The 27,022-nt window shown below is 48.4% G+C and overlaps 1 protein-coding gene across 1 annotated transcript in view; it reads left to right on the top strand.

The window, feature by feature from the left end:
- The window catches only part of LOC147629891 (protein CNGC15b-like), a 118,791-nt gene that overhangs the window by 81,339 nt on the left and 10,430 nt on the right, over positions 1-27,022 (top strand). Inside the window, exons 3-4 of the mRNA XM_086811402.1 lie at positions 4,242-4,460; positions 5,043-5,353. Of these exons, the coding sequence (XP_086667528.1) occupies positions 4,242-4,460; positions 5,043-5,353 (530 nt within the window). The remainder of the gene's footprint in view (positions 1-4,241; positions 4,461-5,042; positions 5,354-27,022) is intronic.

Raw genomic sequence — 27,022 nt, 5'->3', positions numbered from 1 at the left:
AGGGGTAGCCGCTGGGATCTGTGGCGGAGCTGTGCTCACCACGGAAGCTGTGGAGGCGGCGGCGGCCTTTGGAGGCTTCTTCGGACAATCCCGAGAAGTATGTCCTTTTGTGTGACAAAAGTAACATCTACCCTCCTTCCTGTACTGAGAAAGCTCCTCAGCACTCAACTTGCCACCTGTCTTGCCTGCCTCCGCTTTCTGGTCTGGAGTAAGCTTAGACGCATTGTTCGAGTTCTTGGAGCCAGAGGCTCCCGGGCTCTGTCCTGGGGAAGACCCCGTCTGGTTCTGGCTTTTGCCCCCCGAGGTGTTAGCCTTGGGAGAAGCGGGCTGGGAAGTCTTGGGCTTGCCACCATTGTGTTTCATTTCTGCACTCTGCGCAAGCGAGAGTGCGTCCTCAAAGGTGGCTGGTCTAAACATACGCACCTCCCATTGGATTTGCGTGTCCAGGCCATACAAAAACTGCCCTTTCTTGTCCGCATCAGATAAGCCTAATTGTAGACACAAGGTCGAAATTCTATTGGCAAACTGAAGGACTGGTTGCGCGTTCTGACGCGCTCCCCTGAACTCGTCTTCGAGTCGCTCAAGGTAGTGGGGCGGTAAAAACCGCTGCTTAAGGTCACGGACGAACTCGTCCCACCCATAAGCTGCCATACCTGATCTGGTGTGGGCATGAGCCCACTGAGTCCACCAAGGAATGGCCTCACCTTCCAAATACCAACTGGCTAAGATCACTTTGTCAATATCTGTTTTCCTAACTGCGGCAAAGTAAGCTTCAAATTGATGTAACCATGAATACAGAGTAGTGGGATCGAGTTTACCATTATACTTACTGAAGTTCATTTTCTCGGGAAAATGATTCGAGGGCGCCACCGGTGTCAATCTGGCGTCCAAAGCTCGGAGGTAACGCTCGTGTTCTACTCGTCTCATGGCTTCGTCTTCTCGTTGTCGAATCTCCAATGCCCGTATCTGCATCTCAAGCAAGGAGCTTGACTGCGGCTGTGACCCCTCGAGAGGGTCCCGGTGACGAGGATCTGGTATCTGGGGTACGGAAGGAGAGGGAGGAGGAGATGGAAAACGCGACGCTGGAGAGCGAGAACGCTCCTCCAGAGCCAAAATCCGCGCCTTCTGCTCGTCCAACTTGGTTGTCTGGTCTGCGATTGCTCGCATCATCTGCTGGAACATGTCTTGTACACTCAAGCCGGGTGCCCTAGCTGGGCTGCCTGGTGCACTCTGGTCCCATGGTTCTGGTTCTCTCTCGTCGCCAAGGCTCGCCATAGCGGGAATCTACAATTCCTTTCCGGAACGCAATCTGACCATCCACTGTCTGTGTGGGAGACTTCCGGAGGCTTCCGGAGGCTAAAAACCAACCGTCCTTCGAGGGACAGGAGTCACTCCGAAAGGGGTAGTCCACCGGCGTCTAAAAACCAACCACACGAGCGAAAAATTTTCTGGTTTTCTTTGCTGAATCTTCGTCCTTGAAGTAGGCTCTGATACCACTGTAATATGCGGAAGCTTCGGAGAAGGAATCGGTACTTCAAAACTCAGAAAACAGCAGTCTTTTCGCGACGGAATTAACGCACAAACTGAAAGACAATGTGCTGAAAATAGAGAGAGAAGGGGGAGATGGAGAAGGACACAGTATTGGGTCCCAATTACCCTCTGTAGGGCCCCCACCACGGATGGTGTATTTGCTTTATTAGAATGATGTAAAACTGAAACAAATACAAAGTACTTGACCTGTTCTTGGCTGGAAAACCTGCCCTTGACCTTCAGTCCTTCACCCCTTAGCTTGAGCAAACCCTTGGCTGTCCTGGCCCTTGAATGCTTGAGGCTCTTGGTGAATTGTGAGATGCTTCTAATGAAACTATGGGCTGGGCTTTTATACTTCCCAACACATCCAGTCGGCTGGTTTCAGGACAGCCCACGACTGAATAAAAATATTAAATGCTTTCACACTCAATAAAGTGTTTTCACACTGGTTTGGAGCCTGTCCAGCCTGCGCATGATCTGGGACAGCAGCCTGCTGCTGGGCACCATGCGTAGAGGTGTAGGGCTGCCCCCCCACACCTGGCCGCCTACTGTTAGGGGTTCTACCCTCTGTCGGCTGCCTGTCCAGAGGGTCTGGAGCTGGCCGACTGCCCCTCCAGCCCTTGCCTTGGCTGGTGGGCAAAGTCTTGGGCCCTCCTGGCCCCTTGGGGGTGGTTCTATGCCTCCCCCATGCCCATACTAATTATGCCAATGCAAACACCTACACTGGGGTAGCCCTATGGGGTGGCCCCATCTCTACATGCAACCTACATGCCTACAGAGGCCTGGCATCCAGTTGCAAACCAGATACTCAGCACATCTGACATCATTCCAGAGGGAGACTCACAGCGCGGACTGGCACTGCTTCTTGTGCAGGACATTGCACACCTGACCTTGGACTCATGTGCAGGACAATGCACACCTGACCTCGGACGACTGAGATGGATCCCTGGCTGACTCGTCCCGGACTGGGCTCACATGGGACCAGTTCACCATCCCAGGTCCTGCACCTTCTGTACAGAATGTCTACGTGGCATCCAAGTGCGGGATGCACGTGACAGTTGGGGACTGTTTTGGAGGCTTCCATCGCGAAGAAATACTGAAGGCAAGGGTATTTAATCATTTATTATGATTTCTAGCCATTGTACTTGTTGTACCAGTCCTTGTACCGGTTGTACCAGCTTTTGTACTTGCTGTACCACCCATTGTACCGATTGTACCAGCTTTTGTACTTGCTGTACCAACCATTGTACTTGTTGTACCAACATTTGTACTTGCTGTACTTGTTGTACCAGCCACACTGGCTGTACCAGCCATTGTAGCTACTGTACCGGCTGAATGGAGAGTTGTACTTGCTGTACCAGCTCTATTGCATGAAGACCCGTGGTTTTTGGGGAAGAATCAGTACCCACACGGATGTATATGGATTATGTTGTTGGCTCGGCATTTCTACAGCCTATGTTCCGGCTCAGTTGCCTTGTGTTGGGCTGTGTTATGGCATTTGTATATGGATAATCCGGCATCTCCCGTGGGGAGAGTAAGGCTCTCAAAGCTTGTACATGATATTATTCTCCTTGGGTAATAAAATATTCCAAGGGGGGGGGTCGGCCCATTCCGGCCTCTATGTGGTGTCACATGTGCAAGATCCATTTTCAGCATTTGTGGATGTTTTGTCCAGCTTTTATGTCTTATGCAAAGTGATGATGGATATTTGTTAAGGCTGTGGCTATGTTTAAATGTTTTAATATGCTTTGATGGTATCGACAAGTGTGTCAAAGGCCCTAGTCCCCTGGGCACCCGCCGCGAGTCACAGAGGTGGAGACAATGATCCCAGTAAAACTGCATTTTGGTTGTTGAGAAAAATGAGAGGGAGAGGAAGATGACGACTGTAGAGAAAGAGATAAAGCTCAGGAGATAAAAATTTGCATTTATAAATGCCGGGTGCTGAGGATGTGTAGTTCCTTTCTTTGGGCTTCATAAGTAATTTACAGGCATTAAATCCCATGGAATGTCCATGCATAGGAATCAATTCATGTTCTCACACTATGCCTTCAACCACAATTAGAGCTCTCACATGCACAAACAAAGATCTTCCATCTTACAAAGCATTGTATTCAATTGCTCATTTGGAGGCATATTGCTAGATGAGACAACGAAGACAATAGGACTTGTTATATTAGACATTCAACACCGTAGTGTCTCCTCATGGAATCAAATGACAGGCAATGTCACGTAGTGTCCCCACTGGTGACAGTCCACACTTTAGATGGAGGCTGTCATCCTGCCTTCTGCAATGTCTGAAACCAGTGTGTTGTAATTCTATGCTATGCGTTTACCTGTCAAATGGGGGTTGTGTCCCCAAACTTTTCAACATATTTTCTACGTGGAAGGGGCCAATTTTACGACTATGCAGCCATGTGAAGCTCTTGTTGATTGACCTTAGTAACAAGTTTCATGGTAGACATGCATTTAAAGGTTGTCTTCTTATTCTCTTGTTTGTAGAATCAAAGAATAAAAGTGGTATAAGAGAACCAACAACCAACACACCCCCCACCCCCCTCCCCCTCCTCCTCCCTCAAACCCCGCCCCTCCCCCGGACAAAAAACCACTAACCTCACACACACATAGGCCCCACCACCACTAAATAAAGAATTATAAGGAATTATGGTTTCTGTTCACAAAGTTTGTTAATTGGTTGTTTGATGGTGTTGTAGGTGGTTATTTGGATAATCGTTCCATCTACTACAAGTCATCGATTAATCACATATCATACCAAGAATGCCCTTCGTTTTATAGTATTTCTCCAGTATATTCCAAGGCTGTACTTAATCTTTCCATTAACGTCACAAATTGTGAAGACAACGGGTGTGGTCACAGAAACGGCTTGGGCAGGTGCCGCATACAATTTGGTCCTTTACATTCTTGCTAGCCATGTAAGTTTTCTTATATTTGTGTCATGGATGGTTCATCTCAATGGTTTTTACAAAGGACAACCGTACTATCTAAATTGCAAGCTTTTGCATAGATTGCCAAGCATGTGAAAGTTTCCCAAAGTAGGAAAAACAAAAAGGGGGAGGGGGAGGCATGGATGAGCCATGCATGTGTGATGTGGGTGAATGAAGTCGGTCTGAATTCTGCTCATCATTTCATCTAGCAAGATATGGGCACTCTCAATGGTCTCACTGCACCTAATGCGTTTGAGGGGTTTACGAAGGTGATCAGCACAAATTGGCTTGTTGTTTCTGCTATGGGTTAAGGGTGATCTAAATGTGTTGAATACCTGCTGTTGCTTAAGCTGAAGTTCTAGTCGGCTACCATCATCCTAACAGTGGACAGTAGATTGTCTCAAGCCCATGTGTGGTGTTTGGGGGGGGGGGGTGTAAAGAGATATGAGAGGTGACACGGCCTTGCTCTAGAGCTGAAGCTGATACAAGCGTTTGCATGCGCATGTGTGCTCGTGTGTCTCTTTTGAAGAGACTATTTCTGATCTCTGTTAACATTTTTACTTTGAACAGTTTATCGGAGCCTGGTGGTATTTGCTTGCAATAGAACGCAAAGATGCGTGTTGGCGTGATCAGTGTAGGAATCCTAATGCCATGTCAGGAAACATAAGCTGCATTTATGACTACCTTTATTGTGATGCTTGGCAAAATAATACTCAAAGGCAAACTTGGTCTGAGAGCACGCTCGTCTTTACAAATTGCAACAATGACCCGTCGATTTTTGATTTCGGAATCTATGAGGTCGCCTTCGACAAAAACATCCCTACCTCCAAGTTTATGAAGAAGTACTTGTATTGTCTGTGGTTTGGTCTGCAGCAGTTGAGGTACGCACAGCGGCGTGTTCACAAAAATCTATGTTTTTGGCGTGCTTTTGTAAAAAGGCAGGTCTTAGTAGTATGTCATACTTGCTTTGCAAATTTTTATTGAAACTTAGTTGACATTTTCCTCTTCATTTTTATTAACACAAATATTTATCATTAGATAATTATTATTGTTAATTACAATGCATTTTGAATTTATTCAAATTTAACATCTTTCAAATTAAAGTGTACAATTGTCTTGTTGTAAATCATTGCATTAAGAAGGCCAATTGTCTCTCCATAGTTTTTATTCCAAGGAGGTAAATTGCCTTTCAAAACGGTTACAAAATCCAAAAAAACTTTGGTGTGATTGTTTTTTTTGGGGATTTTGGAACCCATATCATAGGTTTCATACTGCCATACATCAGGGCGAATGATAGGTATGATAAAGTATGATTGAGCTCCTGGTGGAGTTTCATACGTGGCCTTGAATTTGGGGCTATATATGCACGTGGGAGTTGGAACTTAAAAATATTGACAATTTGACACTTGAAAGTTGAAACTGGCTGAAAGCTGAAACTTGAAACTTGAAACTTGAAAGTTGAAGGCTGAAAACTTGATTGTACATAGTACATAGTACATAGTACATACTATATGTACTAATAAGTATGTGCAATACATTGGTATAGCCTAGGACTTTTTCATAGTATAATGCCCACTACGCAACTTGAGGCCCCAGCCCGAGCCTAGTACCTAGAGGGTGCAGACCAGCCATGGTGTCACTTTCAGCAAAAATTTGTAATTTAAAAAGAGAGCAAGAATGATAGGCCAGTTACATACGCCGTTTTAGCATACATTAGCAAACGTCTGCTTCACCAATCATACGAGTATGATATGAACTATGCTTAGAAGGCAGAGTGCAAAACACTGCAACAATAATAAAAGAAACAAAACATACGCTTTCTCCATGGCTGGATGTTCTTGGAGGAAGGCTACAGTGCTAATACAAAAGTAGAACATACAACCTACCTCCCAACTTCGGAAGTGGATTTGGGGGGGGGCGGGGGGGTGTGTGGTGTGTGTGTGTAGTGTGTGTGTAGGGCGGCGTGGGCTAGTGTCAGCTTTAGTGCGGATCCTCTCTATTAAACATCAGCATAATAAAACGGTAGCGAACCAGAAGAGGGGGATCCCCTATCGAAATTTCCATCTGCTCTTGGTAGGGAACGTGTTGCTGGGGAGGGATGGTTCCGAGGGAGGGGTATAGGTGCGTGTGGGCCCAAGTCTTGTGCAGTGCCCTCCGAGCTCTTCTCACATGATGGAACTCATGCCCGGACACTGACAGATTGATGGATACATGGGAATAGGGTTCCTAAAGTTGGCATTGGACAAAGCACCAGTATTGGTCAAAAAGTAGGAAAAAGAAAAAAGTCAAACTATGTTGACCAAAAGCTGAGGGCACCATTGGAAAGAGGACATTGAACTGGATCAAAAAGCTAAAAGCCACTTTTCCAAAAAGTAGCTCCTGGGCCAAAAAGCAAGGCCCTGAAGCTATAAAAGCACAAATCAAGAACTTTGGCTATTATGAATATTTAAATGAGAAAAAGAAAAATCAAGTAGATAAAGCGAAAGCAAAGCAAGGCAAATGCAAGGACCCCTTTTCAAGTATATAAAGAAGCTTGCACCCTCTTGGAGAATCATCAAATTTTGGACAGCCATCTTGGGAGACCCATCTTTGAAGGCTTGATCATCATCTTCATCATTAAAATCTCCCTCTCCACCCTCAGCCTCTGCCTTGCCTTTGTCGGTTGAACCACTAGTGACGCCGCCGCCGCCTAGAGCTCAGCTCCGCTGGCGCCTCCGCCGCTTGTTTATCTGTTTCCGCCGTTGCCGCCTCCTCCTTAGAGTGCCGCCAGTCTGTCGCCTTTGCAGTGCTTGCTGTGCTGCCTTGGGCTATTTGCTCCACCTCCTACTGCCGCCTCTATATCTCTATGTGAGTAGCCACTCCGCTATCAGCTAAACTCAGCCTCTACTTTGCCTCCTATTGCCACCTCTGCGCCGGCGGCCGACTTAAGGGAAGAGTTGCGGCCCTGAGGTAATTCATGTCCAGCCCTACATCTACCATTTTGGAGTGTACCTTTTGAGATTCTCTTTGTCCGGTTATGGTGTAGAGACACTTGTGGGAATCTGAGAGCATTAAACTTGATTCAGATATTAGACATTGGTACTAGCCTGGTGCGAGATACTTATGGGTCATCCTCGTGGTGAGCTCGGCATCAGAGATCTTTTGTCCCGGCCCCAACTGACCTCGACATTGGCACTCTTGTTTGACATTGTATTCATTTGTTGTATTGGTCCTGGCTTGGAAGAGCCCGTGGATTGTTCCTGAAATAAATTCTTGAAAAGGGTTGTTCCGCGTTCAGCGTGGTGTACTGTGTAAAACCCCTATACCCATCTCTCTCTCCCTCTCTCTATCTATATCTCTTGGACACGTGGTTGAATTTGTCACTGCACGCTCTGTTGGGCTTACACTCTCCAATCCTGATGGTGACCCAATGAGCTCTCCCAGTGACAATGGTGCGTGAGTCCACCCTTGTAGGCAATAGCTGCTCGCTGATAGAAATACATACTCCACCCTGTGTCTTGGAGGACCAGAAGGTGTGACTCCTGTCTAGCACGAGCTTCCCGCAGCGGCGGGTACGCCCCTTTGAACCTAGAGGAAGAGAATGTGGATGGGCCCATCGAGTACTGCTCTGTTAAGCTCCTCTCTAAGGACCCCGCGCTTCTGATAGCATTGCGGCCCTCCCAAACCCTGAGTGCTCCATGAAACAATCTGCATAACTAAGATTTGTGGGAGGCAGAATTGTCGGAACTTCCCTCCACTTGAAGAGTCTTGGGTGTGGGTTTCGTTGGAGAGTAGTCACTGTCTGTCTTGGGGCGAAGCCGCGCAAGATGGACATGAATCCTGCCCTCCATGTGGAGCCACTCTGTCGGAGCCCTGGAATATGCATACTCTGGGCTCCACTTGTCAGAGTGCAAGTATCTGTAGAAGGGAGAAAGGGGTACTACCACTAAAACATGAAGAAACACAAAAAGGAGCACCTCCAGGCTGGAGGACACCATCTCCCCTTTTGGATCTCTGTGGCCAGAGCCACCCAACTCCATCCATACCAGTGGCTAGAAGTGAGTGAGCACGTCGGTGATGCGCAGATCATGCAGAGCTATATGGCCTGCCCGTGAATAGAAGTAGACACCGACTTCGTGCTCCAATCCATTCCTAGTGTTGCACTCAAGGGGGAGGAGAAGATCATCGCACCATTCTCTGGGGTGGAAGGCTTGGGGTGATGTAAGACCACACATATGCGAATGGAAGCCACCGTCGCCTTGAAAATGCTGGCTCCTTCAATGGAAGGAATCGGAAGCTGTAGTCGACAGGCTGCCCCAACACTCCGGGGTGTGGGAGGGGGGTGTTGGGAGGGAGAACCCGCACGGGAGACACAGTGATAGTTATCTCTACCGGCTCTGTGAAATAGTGGATCAAATGGCGGACTGAACTAGCGTGCTGCCTTTGCTTCGGGTCAGGTGCGGCCAGAGGGTGGTGGGAGTGCTCTGGTGAGGCGGAAGAAAGGGGGGGTGGGGGGAGGAAGGGTTCACCTTTGAGGGAGGGATGGAGTTGGGGCTGCGAGGACGGGCCCGCTGAAGGGTTAGAGAGCTTCGCAGGAATTTGAATGTGTGGAGTGGGATCACGACGAGGCAACGGTCTCCAGAGAGAGAGAGAGGAGGGGGGGGGGGGGGCTGTTGAGATAAATGCTTGTAGTAGTTCTCTGACAAAATTGTATCCTCCTGTGTCCTGCAGCCTGCTAGCTCAGCACACGTGATGGCGCTGCTCTGCTCTGGAAGTCAGTTGGTGGTTTTGCCTCGAGTCAGCGGTCTACCGCTCTCCTGCACCAAGGCTGGGCCCTGATGTTCTGATGCCTAGGGGCCGCCCCACCCCCCTAATGAGGAGGGGCCTACTGGAGTTGCCCCCCTAGACTGACGATGAGGACAAGCTCTAGCAAGGTTTCCCATCTGCCAGCAAATGAAGCATTGGCTTGGGAGACCGCAGTACTCAACTCTCTGTAGAATATGATCTCCCCGGAGGCAAGGAAGCGATATGGCATGAGGGACTGACTCCGGAGAGGCTATGCAGATATGAAGGGATGGAATCCCGGCCGTCCGAGCTAGAACTGAAGTAGTGGTGGGGGGAGATTCCATCTTTCCCCCACCTATCACCGGAAGGAGAGGAAGGTATTCCTTCCTAAGACCAGGAAAGCAAACTGTCACGGTAAAGCTTGAGACGCCAGCCAGAGGATTGGACATTGGGTCGAAGCCGGGCTGCCACCTCGCAAAGAAGGTATGGCCCGTATGTAGTGCGACGGGGCTTAGTTGCATGACTCTGTCTGATGCTGCAGGCAAATCAAACTCAACTTGGTAGTAACCATGCCCCAAGGGATGAATATCAATGATCTTTCCAGGCTCGCCAAGAAGGGTTGACTGTAATAGATCCCTGAGCTGTCCGCACTCTGGCAGCTACCCACAATCTTGCAGACCAAGGTGGAGGCCTCCAAAGATGAAACTGTTGAAGGGAGGAGTTGGGAGGTCTGCTTTAGACAAAGAAAGGCAAGGGACGGCAGCCTTGGTCGGGGATGACAGAGCGACTGCCATGGAGTCCTCGTGGAGGTTCGAAAACCAGAAGATACGGAATCTTGCCTAATACCAAAAGCTGTGAGCGCCTGGCCTGGGAGACGAAGAAGAGGATTGGGAGGGGCAGAAGGGGAGCGAAAGGTGGAGAGGCAGAAATGTGGAATGTAAGGGGGGGCTGGGCAGCGCCTGGGAGGAGAAGAAAGAGGAAAAAAAGGGACAGGAGGTGCAGTGGTGGGCACTGAGGGACGGCACACAATTGGCGGGCTGCGCAGGGGGGGAGGGGAGGGGGGGAGGGTGAGGGTGAGGGTGAGGGCAGCGGAGAGGAAGGGACAGAGGTGGAGCAATGGCGGGGGGCTGAGGTGAAGGAGGGTGGCGAAGCGGAAGGGGAAGTCGGGGACTGGTGTAGGTGGGCAACAACAGCGCGAAGGATGGGGGATCTGGGAGATAAGGGTGAGGTGAGGCAGAAGAGCTGGCGAAGGCGATGGAGGGACAGAGGGATGGCGATGGTAGTTGATGTGCAACGGGGGGAAGTCCAGCAGGCTAAGGCTTTGCTATTGGTATTGTCACACACCCAAGCTGAGAACATTGAACTTGCTGCCAACCCTAACTTTTTTTTTTCGGGAAAAAGATCCTTCAATTAGTTAAAGAGAAAACAGCCACAGAGGGCTAAGTACAACCATGAAGGGCTAAATACAAACTCACCTCATATAAGGGTGGGAAACAAGTGATCATAAGGGGGAGAGATGCTTCTCCTCTGGCTGGCCGCTCTATGAGGAGAAGGCTATCTCATACAGGGGGTGGGGGGGGGGGGTGGGAGAGAGAGAGAGAAACAACCACACAGGTGGTCTGTAGTCCCAAACGGGGTCACTGCCTCTATCTGTAAGGAAAGGGCCAGGCCTCCAAAGTGTCAACAAGGCTTCCCGCCGCTTCCGCATGCGGTCAGAACCTCCCTGCAGCTTCCCCCACTAACCGCGGAGGGTGTGAATGATGTCGAGCCATATGCTCCTGATGGTTTCAGTCGGCGGAGTGTGGGTACCCTCAATGGCCTCGCTACATCTAGCACGCCAGATGTGCCAGGTTGCTATGTTACTGCAAATCTCCCAGCGCTGGCATGAGCCTGGATGCCAAACACCTGCAGGTGGGGCTGTGACTGGTACTACTGCAATATGATGGTGGGAGACTTGAAGGGCATGGCCTCCCCCATCCTCCTGGTAAGTCCTAACCACTCTAGCCTCACTGGTACTACTGCAATATGATGGTGGGAGACTTGAAGGGCATGGCCTTCCCCATGCTCCTCGTAAGTCCTAACCACTCTAGCCTCAATAGAAAAAGTGAGCAGACAACTGTCCTCATTTGCTCAATAGACCGCCACGAGAATATCGTGTCTGGTGAACACGCCTAGCCATATCGGTAGGTCGGGTCTGGAATAGGAGTCAGCCACTCTGGAGGAATAGCCGAGTCAATGTCGATGTTGAGGCTGTCTCTACCCCGGATCCCTGTTAGGCCTCTCTCCTGCTCCTTCTGAGGTAACTGCTTGTGTGCAACCCAATCTCCAAGAGACCTGGCTGGTCCCATGCTCAAGGCGCCCCAGGATATGTGCGGTCGGGCCCCTTGCATGTGGCCACTAGGTAAACGGATCAGGGGGTTTCAGATCAAAAGCTGCCGAAGCTGCTCCTTTGAGGCCACTGGAACAATCTGTCTGAGGGCTGGCCTGAGATGATCCCAAGCACAAAGTAGACTGGCTGTGAATTCGTCCTCAAAGGCAGGACTAAAACCACGGGCTCGCATCTTTGTGAAGATCCATCTAGTACTCTGCGGCCACAGGCCTCCAAGGCTCAGAGTGCGGGTTTAAATCCCGGCCAAGAGGAAATCCTTCCAAGGCTCACCACTGGGTTGGAGTCCTTTGACAATCAACCTGCCCAACAGGGCACGACTTTGTATAGCTGGATCAATGAGACCTAGCCCTCCTCTGCTACGTGGCTAAATTATCACTCTCCATGCCACCTTGGCCTTGGCTGGCCTCCCATCTTTTCCGGCCCACAAGAAGTTCCGGATCAAACGCTGTACCTGGCCAATACAAGCCCCAGAAAAGGCCCAATACGAGGTGATGTACCACATGGTGGCAAGACTCTGCCTACTAGGGATAGTCTCGCCGAGCTCCAGTATAGAAGCTTCTTCCGAATACTTAGAAGAAGCGAAGCGAGCTGCTGCTCGGGAGAGATATCAATGCCAACTTGGCAGCTGAGGTATTGGATTGGAGTGCCCCTTGAGATCCACTGGAAAGCCTCAACTGGTCGCCAAGTTGGGGTGGGTGTTGAGCCTACCCAAAAACCACACGACTTGTGCAAGTTGATCTATGCTCCTGATGCATGGTAGAAAATTTTTATCGCCTCCGCGAATCTTTGGAGATTCCCAACATCTCCAACAAGGTAGGCTGCTGTGTCGTGTGCAAACTCTGAGTCTAGTAGCTCCTCCTGCGTGCGGAGGGGAAGGCGCAATCCTTGAAGTCCAGTCTCCTGGGTGGAGAGAGAACTACTTGTTGGTGTTGGACTCACACACTCAACACACATAGAATCCTGCATATTAGGGTTAGGTGCAGGAAGAAGAAGCTGACACAGAAATGCGAGAGCCAAATGTGTGGTAGCCACAAAATGCAAGTCAACCCTTGCATTTGTGTCACATCCATATAGTATAGAAGTACAAAATATTATATGGATAGAGTGTCCTTTCACACTTGATATCCAAGGGGAAAAACCACATGGGAAAAAGTGCCCTTGGTGGTTAAGCCCTGTTCACACATAGCACTACCATAAGTGAGCATATGACTACAAATCCCCCCTGTAGTGAAAGTGTGAACCTGTACAAGGTAGCAGATCACTCTCTGCATGAGAGTAAGCCCAAAGCTTTATGGAAAGCTTCAAACTTTTCTTGAGGTAAAGCCTTTGTGAATAGATCTGCAACATTATCCTGTGTAGGGCAGTAAAATAAACTGATCTCCCCTGCATGTAACCTCTCTCTGACATAGTGATAATGAATCTCAATGTGCTTGGTATGTGCATGAAATACAGGATTTCGTGCCACGGCCATAGCACTCTGGTTATCAGTGAGAATGGTGGTGGGTGTCTGCTGACACTCACGAAGATGAGCCAATAATCTCGTCAACCTTACACAATCTACTGTAGCTGTGAAGACCGCCTTGTACTCAGCCTCGCAAGTAGATGTGGCAACAGTGGGTTGCTTTTTGCTCAGCCAAGATATGCATGAACTGCCAAGAAAAAAACTATTCCCATTGATGGATTGCCTGGTATCATAATCACCAGCCCAATCTGAATCATTGTATGCATAAAGCTGCAAGCTGCCCCCCGTGGGATAGAACAAACCAAGATCCAGGGTATCTTGAAGATAACAAAAAATGCATTTGATTGCTTGCCAATGCTTTGTGCCTGGGCTATGCATAAATTTTCTCAACAAAGACACCCCAAAAGATATGTCAGGCCTCGTGTTACACAAGTAAATGAGGCATCCCACTGCTTGGCCATAAATGCCGTCCTCAAAAGGCTCTCCAATATCATGCATAGTAAGCCGTACACCTGGTTGTACTAGAGTAGAAATGGGCTTACATTCATCCATGTGAAACCTTTTTAGCAAACTTTTTATGTACTTAGTTTGCTGCATAACAATGCCATCATCTGTATGCATAAACTGTATGCCGAGATAGTAGTGTAAAGGCCCCAAATCTGACATATCAAAGAACTAGCCCTTGTTCTATCTGTGAGTGGAGCTGCAAGTTTGCTTTCTTGCAAAGTTTTCAGCAACCATCTTGGCACCGACTTGGCTGTGTCTATGGCTGCTTGCTCTTCCCTGACAAGATCTTCTACTTCTTCGCTGGCTGATCTGAATCCCCCCTAATTGCAATGGGTAATAGTCCATCAAACATGTCCTGTATGCCTGTATCATTACTTTTATACAAGCTGTACATGGGCTGTACTGAATTTTCAGCAAATACCACATCTCTACTGACAAAAATCCTGCGTGTTGTTGGAATATAAAGACGGTGTCCTTTGCTCTCATTGCTGTAGCCCACAGAAATGCATTTCATTGCTTTATCATCTAGCTTTGTTCGGAGTTGTTCTGGCACATGTGCATATGCCAAACACCCAAATGTACGCATATAATCCACTTTTGGCTTTCGGCTATACCAAGCCTCAAATGGTGTTATGGTTTTTAAAGCTTTTGTTGGACACTTATTCAAGACATGAGTTGCACACATTATAGCTTCCATCCAAAAATTGTGAGGCAACTTTTGTGCTTTCACCATGCATCTTGCCATCTCCATGAGAGATCTGTTTTTCCTCTCAACTACACCATTCTGCTACGGTGTATAAGGCACAGTACATTGGTGTTTGATGCCCTTTTGAAGCATATAATCCTTGAATGCATTTGACATGTATTCTCCACCTCTATCTGAGCAAGAGTGTTGGACTTTACATCCACACATATTTTCAGCCATTGCTACAAAGTGTCGAAAGCATGTAAACACCTCTGCTTTTGCTTTCAAGGGGTAAACCCAAGCAAACCTGGAGTAATCATCAATGAATGTGACGAAATAAAGATGCCCCCCTATGGATGGTGTCCACATTGGACCACATACATCACTGTGTATGAGCTGTAATTTACTTTCAGTTCTAATAGCTCCATCCTTGGGGAATGGTTTTCGTTGCATCTTTCCCAAAATACACCCCTCACATACATGTCTTGTTGGAGACTCAAGAGGCGGCATATTATCAACCATATGATGCTTCTGCAAAAGCATCAAACTCCGAAAATTTACATGCCCAAAACGAGCATGCCATAGTCTGCATCATGCATAGCCGGAGTGTGGGCAGCCACTGTATTTGCATCATAAGTACGCTTGTCATAGCTGTCCAGCTTATACAAGCCTTTGTATCGTGTTCCAGAAGTGACTATTTCATAACCCTTTGATGGGTCTTTTACCAAACACTTCCCATCTTCAAATTCAATCTTTAAAACCTTGGTCATTTATGGCTGAGACAGAGAGCAGATTTTTCTCTATCCTTGGAACATACAACACATTTTTCATACATATATTGGCACCATTGGCTGCAACAAGTATGACATTGTCAATTCCCTTTACTGGATATGTGGTATGATTTGCACATGATATAGTGCGGCCATTTGAAGCATAAACCAAGTGCTGAAATACATCTTTGCATGAAGTGATGTTGTAACTCACGGCGGTGGTGCCCGGGGGACTAGGGCCTTTGACACACTTGTTGATACCATCAATGCATATTAAAACATTTAAACATGGCCACAGCCTTAACACATATCCATCATCACTTTGCATAAAACATAAAGCTGGACAAAACATCCACAAATGCTGAAAATGGAGCTTGCACGAGTGACACCGCATAGAGGCCGGAATGGGCCGATCCCCCCCCCCCCCCCCCCCCCCCTTGGAGTATTTTTTTACCCAAGGAGAATAATATCATGTACAAGCTTTGAGGGCCTTACTCTCCCCACGGGAGATCCCGGATTATCCATATACAAATGCCATAACACAGCCCAACACGAGGCAACCAAGCCAGAACATAGGCTATAGAAATGCCGAGCCAATAATATAATCCATATACCTCCGTGTGGGTACTGATTCTTTCCTAAAAACCACGGGTCTTCATGCAATAGAGCTGGTATAGCAAGTACAACTCTCCATTCCGTCGGTACAGCAGGTACAATGGTTGGTACAGTCGGTACAGTGGCTGGTACAGTAGGTACAGTGGTTGGTACAGTCGGTACGGTGCTTGGTACAGCAAGTACAGCAGTACAAATGTTGGTACAGCATGTACAATGACTAGTACAGCAGGTACAATGGCTGGTACAACAAGTACAGTGGTTGGTACAGCAGGTACAACAAGTACAAATGTTGGTACAACAAGTACAATGGCTAGAAATCATAATAAATGATTGAATACCCTTGCCTTCAGTATTTCTTCGCGATGGAAGCCTCCAAAACAGTCCCCAACAGCCGGTATTCTTCATGGGCAGCCTTCGAGAGAGAGAGAAAGAGAGTAGCCATCATTAGGGCAGCCTGTAACGGTGGTAGAGGCTAGTGTGCAGCAAAACAGAGCCTCCATTAATGAAGAGAGAGGGCTCCAATTTATAGATTTGGGCCTCCCATCAGCTAAAATGGCAAGAGAAGGCTACAATGACAAGTGGAGAGTCACACAACAGCTGAAGTGACAAGTGTGAGGCCACTTGTCTCACTTTGATCCACTTTATAACAAGTGTCAGGCCACTTGTCTCACTTTGGTTCACTTTCTTGCCACATGTCCCAATCTAAGAGATGGATCCTTCCATAATCTTTACCTCTAAAAATAACGCGTAGACATTCTATCATAGGCACTTTGCCAACTATTGGTATCTGCTCAATTCCAGATGTAATTACGCGAACAGAATTTCCATCAGGCCAAAAATAGCAACTCTCCTAAATTTTAGGAGTGTGGTCCTTTGTATTCTAGGATAATCCCCCATTCCCAAAGCTTGTACTTTCCAAATATTTAGACATCCTGGAGTCCACCAGACTTCTTTCATACTGGAAAATGTCCAGGCTGGTGACATCCTCTCCAACTTCTTAAAAGTTGTCCGCAACTTTAAGCTTGAAGCCATATATCCAAGATATGATCATGTCCCATAAGTGGGCTAGACAAGACAGTCTCAAAAATCCAATATAACTGAAGAATCCATGTCCCAAAGAAATGGGTGAGACTAAATAAATCTCCATAATACCAATATGGAAATCATGTTCCAAAATAAATGGGCGAGAATTGCATGGAAGATATGCTAGACACAGGCACAAGAGCCAATTGTGTCTCAATCACCAATACCAATGAGATAATCATATGCCAATGAAAATCACCAACCAGGTGCTAAGACACTTAAATAAGTACCATGCACAAGAAACTAGTGCCTCACACAGAAACATGTGCTATGCACACAAAGTAGTGCCATTCAAGAGCACAAACCATGGTGACAGAAAAGTTGGTTCTCCATAGTTCTGGCAATTCTTTCTCCCAATCCCAAGAGTTCCCATGTTCTCCCATACAATCCCAACTCTGATCAACAAGCATGGTGTGGAAACAATGAAACACTCACTCCACAATTGCAACACGAATCCATGTGTATGGTGGAGTGTTCATTGAATTTCCCTCTCACAATCCCAACATGAATCCACATGCATGGTGAGATGAACAATGAACCTCTTGGCCTCTGTATGGGGAGATAGTGATTCTAATATGGCATAAAGGTAAATAAATCCATGTCCCAAATAAATGGGCGAGACAAAAAAGTCCCATAAGTCTAGATATCATAATCCAAGCTCAAAGCACACAAACATGTGCCAATCCACATGACCCTTGGCGTACACATAAGTCCCTTGCCAACCAGGTATCATGTCCACTTTACCACTTGCACTCTGTGTTTGTACTCTGACCACACACCTTGGATGAGAGGTGGGCTCAAGTAACAAGATAAAACAATCACTCGCAGGCATAAATAGCCTGGTGTTCCATAAACATTTCTGCTGCACATAGTTTATAGGCATTTCGGCCACCAACTCACTCTACCCTCTTAAGTGCCCATGTTCCTTTCCATCTGCTCTCTGTTGTTCCACCCACACATGGCAGAAACAATCTTCAAGAGAGCACGTAGGACAGGAGAACACTACACAGGGTATGTTGTGCTTGTCACTACCCTTTGAAGTGTCCTTGTTCCCTTCCATCTACTCTCTATTGTTCCACCCTCACATGGTAGAAACAATCTTCAGGAGAGCACGTAGGACAAGAGAACACTGCACAGGGTATGTGAACCATGAGTTTCATAAGTCCAATGCATCCCAAATAAAGGGAGCCAAAAAGAATAATCCATAAACTTGAGGATGGATCCAAATCCCTAGAAAAGAAGTCCACGAATCCATAGACCTGGATACCATAATCCTTGTATACCATAACTCTTACCACATACTCCGTGCTAACCACACACCTTGGAGTAGAGGTGGACTTTATTCATAAAAGCATCATATCCATGAGATATCCAAAGATTTCTTCTCTATAAACTCGGATAGATTTGTCCATAGAAATTGCTTGTGAAGCCCAATATCTATATAAATCTCGTCCAAGAAAGAAATCTCCATAGATATAATCCATCCCAATAAAGGGAGCCATGAAAAGAATTCATCCCATTAAAGGGAGCCATAAACAATGTTTCCTTGAAACCATCTCAAGGCAAACAACAACACCTTTCTCCTTGCATAGCTATACAAGGGTTAGTGAACATCAAAAACACTTCATAGCAAAAGCAGTAACTTTGCAAACTCAATGTATACTTAGCTTTTCTTTGCCAGGTTGGTCATGAAGCCAGAAGAAATATCTTGTCACCATATCCTTAAGATATCCTAAGATATATCTCCATATAGCTTACCTGTAAGCTTGATAATATAATCCACAATATCCATATGGAAAGAGTGCTAAACGTGTGCACATAAAGCCAACTCCATACTTCCAAGATAAATTTTGTGAATTCATAAATCCTTAGACCAAGCTGTCTATTGCTCATGCTCTTGCTTTTCATAGGCTCTGAAGTGGCTGGCTATGCTTAATAGCAATGATGGTAAGTGTGGTCCCCACTTGAGATCTTTTCTCTTCCTTATTGATAGAAAGAAGCCTCTGCTTCCAAGAAAGCCTATGCTCTGATACCAATGTAACTCGCGGTGGTGGTGCCCAGGAGACTAGGGCCTTGGCAAGTACAAATGCTGGTACAGCATGTACAATGACTAGTATAGCAGGTACAATGGTTGGTACAGCAGGTATAGCAAGTGCAAATGCTGGTACAACAAGTACAATGGCTAGAAATCATAATAAATGATTGAATATCCTTGCCTTCAGTATTTCTTCGTGATGGAAGCCTCCAAAACAGTCCCCAGCAGCCGGTATTCTTCATGGGCAGCCTTCAAGAGAGAGAGAAAGAGAGTAGCCATCATTAGGGTAGCCTGTAACAGTGGTAGAGGCTAGTATGCAGCAAGAGAGCCTCTTTTAATGAAGAGAGAGGACTCCAATTTATAGATTTGGGCCTCCCATGAGCTAAAATGGCAAGAGAATGCTACAATGACAAGTGGAGAGCCACACAATAGCTGAAGTGACAAGTGTGAGGCCACTTGTCTCACTTTGATCCACTTTATAACAAGTGTCAGGCCACCTGTCTCACTTTGGTCCACTTTCTTGCCACATGTCCCAATCTAAGAGATGGGTTCTTCCATAATCTTTACCTCTAAAAATATCCCAACTGGTAGACATTCTGCCATAGGCACTTTGCCAACTGTTGGTATCTCCTCAATTCCAGATGTAATGACGCGAACAGAATTTCCATTGGAGTCAGGCCAAAAATAGCAACTCTCCTAAATTTTAGGAGTGTGGTCCTTTGTATTCTAGGATAATCCCCCATTCAAAGCTTGTACTTTCCAAATATTTAGACATCCTGGAGTCCACCAGACTTCTTTCATACTGGAAAATGTCGAGGCTGGTGACAGATGTGGCTCAAAGCACTACTATCAAAATACCATGATACATTCTATTTGTCAGATGCAATGCAAGACATATCATTATCTGAAGCACTTGGTGTGTCACTAGTGCATGTGACCAAAAAAGTGTACTCTTCTTGAATTACATTAGCTGATTGCTGTGCTTTGTCAGCAGAAGAGTATGCTACTGCATTGCCTGTATCTTTCTTTTTCTCTTTTGCAATCCGCTTTCTACATTCATTGATGTAGTGGCTAGGCTTATGGTAGTAGTGACATTTGCCCTTCTTTTGAGGCTCGTTTGCATCCCCTTTGTCAGACACCACCAGAAGAGGGCTGTCCATGACCAGCCTTACTAGACTGTTGTTCCCCATGCCTAAAGCTCTTTGCTTTACCCTTATCCTTGGCTGTAAATGCCTTGTCTCCACCACGGTTGCTAGATAGGTTTGCTCTTGTTTGCTCTTCCTGCAAGAGTAAACCCACCAGCTCTTCAGAGGTGACAGGATCACCACCTCCTCTCATAGAGAGGTTGAGAGAGGTGTGAAAGCCCAAGTAGAAAGTCGGTAAAGAATGAAGAGTGTTGGTGACCAGCTGTCTGTTTGGGATAACCTCATGAATGTTGAGCAATTGTTCCTGCAAATCTTTCACTTTGGTGAGATGATCTGACATGGAGTCACCCTCCATAGAAAGAAGATCCAATTGCCTCTTCAAGTAGGCAACTCTTGCCTCGTTGCGTACGTGATACATGCTTCCAATGTGTCCCATGCAAGCTTCGATGTCTTGCAAGACCGAATGTGTGGAATAATAATCCTTTTCACTGAAAGGGCTATCAAGGACATGGCCTGTGTATCCCTAGAGTCCCGTCTCTTCTGCTCTTGTGTGGGAGCAGGTTCTACCTCAGGAGCTCTTTGAGCACCTGCCCTTTGAGGCGTTGCTGGCTATATGGTAAGTGGGCGTATGTCATCACCACACACGATGCCCCAAAGCCCTTTGGCTACCAGCAAATTACGGATCATGAAACTCCAAAGGGAGTAGTTTGATCCATCCAACTTGTCCTCGTGGGTGAGCACACCAAATACATCGTAGCATTTTGAGCCATGTCGACAAAATACACCTGCAAGCAAACCAAGCACCAATGTGCACTGCTAGGCAACCAAATGTCCTGTGCAAATTTTTGCCTGCAACCTGAAGCAAGTATAAACCTGCACCAAATTGTCCAATTACACACAACGTGCATACATATGTGACAAATCACCGTTGTAATCCCCAGCACTGCAAATTGCAATTGCTTCAATGTGCAGGCAATTGCCCAATTTTCACAAAAGCCCCAAATTTTTGCAACCAGGGGAGGCTTAATTTGCTGATTATGAGCTTAATTTGAAAAACCCCCAAAATCCAACCAAAATAGCATGGGTAATTCTGCAGCAAATAATTTCCATGCAATTCTGCCTCCTGCAATTTTCCATGCAAAGGTGGAATTTTAGGCCAAACCCCCAAAAGTTGCTGAACTTGCACTAGAATGCTTGCAAAGTTTTTAAATTTTTTAATTTTTTTAATTCTCTGAAATAAAAGTACTTGAGATGACCGGGGGTTGGGACTCTGAAGCAGGCCACGTGGCGGGGGTCAGATGGCAAGTAGAGGCAGGGAGGTATCGACGGCGGGGACAGGCTGCAGACTGGCGGGAACTGCACGAGCAGCTACGGACGACGGCTTCAGACGGGCAGGTACGGACGGTGGTAGGAACTGGACGAGGAGGTGGTGCCCTGTCAGGCAAAGATGTCAGCCGTCAGACGTGCAGTGCACAGTGTACTGCAGACGGGGTGGAGGCCGGCGGCGGGATGGAACGATTGGGCAGGCGGCGGCGAGGAGGCGGTGGCGCTCGAAGCATTGGCTCCGCTGGAAGCGGAGGTGGCTGAGAGCTGCACAGCACCGCCGCCGAACAGGTTGGGCGGAACGGGCGGCGGCAGTCCTCTGTCCACTAGTGCCGCCGGCGAAGAAGGCGGGAACAGGCGGTAGCGGCGTTTCTGTCCCTTGGTCGACAGAACTGCAGTGACAGACCTGATATGACGGACTGGGTGACGGATTGGCTGCTGTTGAAAGATTTTAGCGACGGAATTCCACCGGCAGCTGCCCATGCTCTGATACCAATTGTTGGTGTTGGACTCACACACACAGAATCCTTCATATTAGGGTTAGGTGCAGGAAGAAGAAGCTCACACAGAAATGAGAGAGAGAGAGAGAGAGAGAGAGAGAGAGAGAGAGAGAGAGAGAGAGCCAAATGTGTGGTAGCCACAAAATGCATGTCAACCCTTGCATGTGTGTCACATCCATATAATATAGAAGTACAAAATATTATATGGATAGAGTGTCCTTTCACACTTGATATCCAAGGGGAAAAACCACATGGGAAAAAGTGCCCTTGGTTAAGCCCTGTTCACACATAGCACTACCATAAGTGAGCATATGCCTACACTACTCATGGCCTCGGTGACAAATAGAAAGAGGTACGGTGCCAGAGGACAGCCCTGTCGAACCGAGTGGGAAAGGGGGAATCCGTCGCCTTGGGCTCCCTGAATGAGAACATGGCTGTGAGATGCTGAATAAAGTCCTGAGGCTCCGCGAATCCACTCCATGGGGAATCCCATCCGGCTCATAGTGCCCTCTAGAAAGCTCCAATCCACCCTATCATGAGCTTTCTCAAAGTCCAGGAGTAGCACAATGAGGTCCTACTGTCGCATCCTAGCCGAAGCTGTTGCCTCCCAAAAGGTAAAGATGTTGTCCAGAATAAGAAAACCAGTTTGAGTGTCATGGATCAAGTCTGGGAGGGAAGGCTGAAGTCGCCTGCTGATGGCCTTGGCCAAAATCTTGTAGGCCGTCCCTAGAAGGGTGATGGGTCTCCAGTGCCGGATCTCCAATCTATCACCACCCTCCTTGGGAATCAAATGTATCAAGCCCTCTGTGAGCCTCTCTGGCATGGCACCTGTGAGCATAATCTCATTTGAAGTGAGCACGAAGGCCACCTTCCATGAGGTCCCAATGGCGAAGAACGAAAGAAGCAAGAAGCCCATCCGTCCTTGGGCATTTGCCCTTGGGTAATGCCTTCACTGCCTCCACCAGCTCCTCTGCAGTGAAAGGGATCAATAAGAAAGACGGAAGGGAGGGGGGAACCACCTCTCTCGTGTGTCTCCAGACTCTCTCGTGCGCATCCATCACCTGGGGGGATAATGGGGCACCAGTGAGAAGAGACCGGAAGAAATCCGTGGCGATGGCTCTCACTTGCGGGGGATCGGAAACAACGACTCCATCCTGGCCATGTAGCCCGTGAATACCATCTCTCCTCCTGTGAGGGCCGGCTATCTGAAAGAAGTCTCAAGTAACTCTGTCACCAGCCTGAGTCCAAAATGAGGCCCTGGCATGGTATCTATACTCCACCCTCCTCTCCTCAATGGGCAGAATCTCCATGCGGGCAACAGCGATCTGACTCTCAATCCACGGGCTGTCCGGGGAACTCTCCTGAAGATGCTGTAAAGAGGCTAGGCCCCTCCTCAGACTCCTCTCTTGCTCCCGAAATCCCTCCAATCTCCTCTGGGCTGCCTCCTGTAAGAAAATATTGACCTCCCCAAGGCCTTCATCCAAAGTGCATGCTGTAGATCCTGAGGAAAAGTCCAAACCCGCTCATATCTGCTCAATCGGGCTACAAATCTTGGGGTCCTGAATGAGGCTGTGTGGAATCCTGGAGCTTGCATGTCTGTCATGCCTTCATGGGTCCTCTAGGGACACAATAACTAGGGCATGATCTGAAAAATGTAGTGCCTGCCAGAATACCAACCATGCCTCCACGGCTGCAAGCCCACTCGTCAACATAAAACCTTTCTAGCCGAGAGAAGTTGGGGCCAGTGCTCCGCCTATCCGATCGAGAAAAGCTAAGACTCCCAGGGCTGTGCCCAAACTCTGGAAGATGCCAAGCATCCTGCCCCCTAAGAATTAGTATCATCTCTTGTCATGCAAAGTACTCCACCCTTGAGACAATGGCCGTGCCACCTCCAAGTCTGTCCTCTGTTGCCTCTATCATGTTGAAGTCACCGCCCGTGCACCAAAAATCAGCCTGGGGAAGGGCCTGTCGTGCAGTGCTCCAAAAGATAGCTCTATTTGCAGCCGTATTTGGGGCATAAATGTTGAGGAAGCCAACGCTATCCTCTCCAATCAAAATGGTAACCCACTGAGCACGTCTTGGAACTATGACTCCTGATCCTGTCACAGACGATGGAAGCTGCTCACTGACAGAGAGACACTCTCCTCCCCGCGTCCCTGAAGGGCCGAAGGATGGAGACCAAAAAGTAGGACTCCTGCTTGGTAGAATCTTCCCGCAGCGGCAAGTACGCCCCTCAGTAAGATGGTGCTCCTGAAGGAAAAGAATGTCGATAGATCCCCCCACCATAGCTCGATGTAGCTCTCCTCTTTTTTTTTTCCTGAGAAAAGATCCTTTCATTAGTTTAAAAAAAACGCCCACTGGGCTACAATAAATTCTCTTGCTCATAAGAAAGCATAGCGGAGATCCAATCAAGGCAGCTAGGGAGACTCTCCCTAGGTGTAAAAGGTACAAAGATCAGTACAATAAATTCTCTTGCTCATAAGAAAGCATAGCGGAGATCCAATCAAGGCAGCTAGGGAGACTCTCCCTAGGTGCAAAAGGTACAAAGATCAGTACAAATAACTGAGAGCTACATCATACAATAGGAGGGGGAAAAAGCCAACAGGTGCCTGTAATGCCAGCGGGGGGTTCCCGCGTTTAGCGTATAGAAGGGGCCGCTGCGCCAAGTGGTGTGGAAGGCCTGGCGCCGCAAGATCACCGCATCCGAGTTGCCCCTGATGCGGTCATACTGTCCGCGCAGGGTGTGGATCAGCTCCTGCCAAATCCCCCGAACAGTCTCTGCTGGTGGCTCCAGTCTCCCCTCAAAGGCCCTGAAACACCGGGCTCTCCAGGTGAACCAGATGGTGAGGCTGCTGAGGAGCTCCCATCGTAAATCCCTCTCCTGTGTCCAGACGGCGGACGAGAAATCCAGTGAAGGAACAAGGCGAGGCTGGCCCCTAATGAATCTGATGGCCTGGCTGTCCTGCTCCGTCTCGTATCCCAAAGCAGGCCCTGACGATGTCGACCAAGCAGCGGCCCCCCACGTATACATGCCCTCTAGGGAGAGGGGGGCCAAAATGCGCAGTATCCTCAGCCAAATTTGCTTCGCCTGTGGACAGTCCCATAGGCAGTATCTCTGTGTCTCCTAAGGGTGGCCGCATCGGACACAGGCCGTCGGAAGACCACTGTAGATAAGCCAGGTGCCAACTGCAGAGCCCCTGTGGGCAACCAGCCACTGAAAAGTCGAGATCCTGCGTGCCTGTCGACTAGCCCAGAGCCTGGCCCAGAAATCCTCCAGGAACTCCTGTGAGAGTCCCTGTAGCCTCCAATGCTCCGCCGCCGCCGCTGGAGAGGCCATCCTCCTCGCAGTCAAAATATGCCTCCCCAACCGAACAGTGTACTGGAAAAAGGTAATCTCTGTCGCCTTGGGGGACGCAAAAGGATCATGCCACTCGTACTCGCCAGGGTCCCACTGGAGCCGGGCCAAGGGGTGCGCAGCATATGCCCAAATGCGCCAATCAGGTCCACATCTGCAGGGTCTGGATCAATATGCCACTTCCAGGAAGTGGCGGCCACTACCCGTATCCTCTGAAAGATGCACTCTGCAACCAAAGGCGACTCCGCCTCCACTCTCTGAAGTCTGCCCTCATCCTGGATCTCATAGTAGAGGCATCTACCATCCTCAGTGCAAGCTATGACAGCAATCAGGATCTCCATCTGTGTAAAGGCTCCCATCCACCGTGGGGCCGCTGGCTCGAAAGGCGTGAACCACTCCTCAGTGAGCGCCTCCTGAATGTCATCCCTCATAATCAGCCCCCCTCTGAAGTGACTCAGCCTCTCCACCTGGACCTCCTCTGGGAGACTGCAGAAGGCCTGCCAGTCTCCAAAACTGTGTGCTGGGCCTGTCGCCAATGGTGCCCAGGCTAGACGAGGCCGAGAACCCAGCATATGACCCTGCTCAGTGCGTACCGCGGGGCTCCAGATGAGCGGCTGTCTGGCCCGCTCCTCATCACAAGTAGGAGGTCTCTGAGAAAGCCCCGGTCTCAGAAGCTCCCAAGCTCGCTGGATACTCAAGGCAAATCTGTCCTCCCATCCTCTACTGAGGCCTGTCCTCCTCATCTCTATGAAGATCCATCGTATCTCTGTTGCCCAGGTGCCCCTTGCTGGAGGAGCCCTAGCCTGCAGTCGTTGAAAAAGAAGCTCCTTCCAAGGCTCAGCGCCTGGAAGCAGCCCCCGAACAATAAGCTTCCCCAATAAGGCTCTATTGTGATCAACTGGATCTATAATGCCCAAGCCCCCCCTGCGCCAGCGGAAGAGTAATAACTGCCCAAGCAACCTTAGCCCGGGCTGGCTGACCGTCCCGCCCAGACCAAAGAAAGTTCCTGATCAGCCTCTGTACCTGGCTGATGCAAGAGCTCGAGAAGATCCAGCAAGACGTGATGTACCACATGGTCGCTAAAAGCACCTGATTTGTCACCACCACCCTCCCAGCCAAGGATAGCCGAGCGGTACTCCAATACATAAGCTTCTTCCGAATGCTCAGAAGAAGCGGGGCGATCTGCTGCTCAGGTGACAAATCAAGTCCAATCTGGCATCCCAAATACTGCACTGCTGTGCCAGGGGGGATCCATCTAAAACCCGGGTTTGGGCTCCATGCCGAAGTGGGAGCGCTACTGATCCAAAAGGCCACTGTCTTGCGCCAATTGATCAGTGCTCCCGAAGCTGCACCAAAAACCTGTAGCGACTGCTCTGCCCTCTAAAGATTGGCCTCCTGGTCATTCAAAAATAAACCCGTGTCATCAGCAAACTCAGAATCGAGCAGGTCCTCTCCCCGGACTGGGAGCTGGAGTCCTCTCAAACCAACCTCCTCTGCTGTCAGATACATGCTCATAGCCTCAGCAAAGAAGAGAAAAAGAAACGGGGTGAGAGGGCACCCCTGACGGACTGATATGGTCAACTCAAAACTTGGCCCCCGTCCTCCTGCCATCAGCACCTGGCTGTGAGCTGTGGAATATAGAGCCGCCACCCCCCTCGAATCCAGACTGGCTCAAAACCCAGGCGAAGCATAGTGCCCTCTAGGAAACCCCAATCGACTCTATCGTATGCCTTCTCAAAATCAAGAAGCATAACGACCAGGTCCTCGCCGCCAAGAAATCTAGCTCGGGCCGTCGCCTCCCAAAAGGTGAAAATGTTGTCAAGGATATTGCGCTCCTTAACGAATCCTGTCTGGGTAGCATGAATCAACTCCCCAAGGAAGGGCTGGATCCTCAAACTCAAGGCCTTGGCCAGAACC

This window comes from Cibotium barometz, chromosome 17, assembly GCF_041138505.1.
Source record: "Cibotium barometz isolate CiBa-2024 chromosome 17, ASM4113850v1, whole genome shotgun sequence".
NCBI classification, from domain to species: Eukaryota; Viridiplantae; Streptophyta; class Polypodiopsida; order Cyatheales; family Cibotiaceae; genus Cibotium; species Cibotium barometz.
The sequence above is the reverse complement of the archived record's forward strand: the minus strand, read 5'-3'. Positions and strand labels throughout refer to the sequence as shown.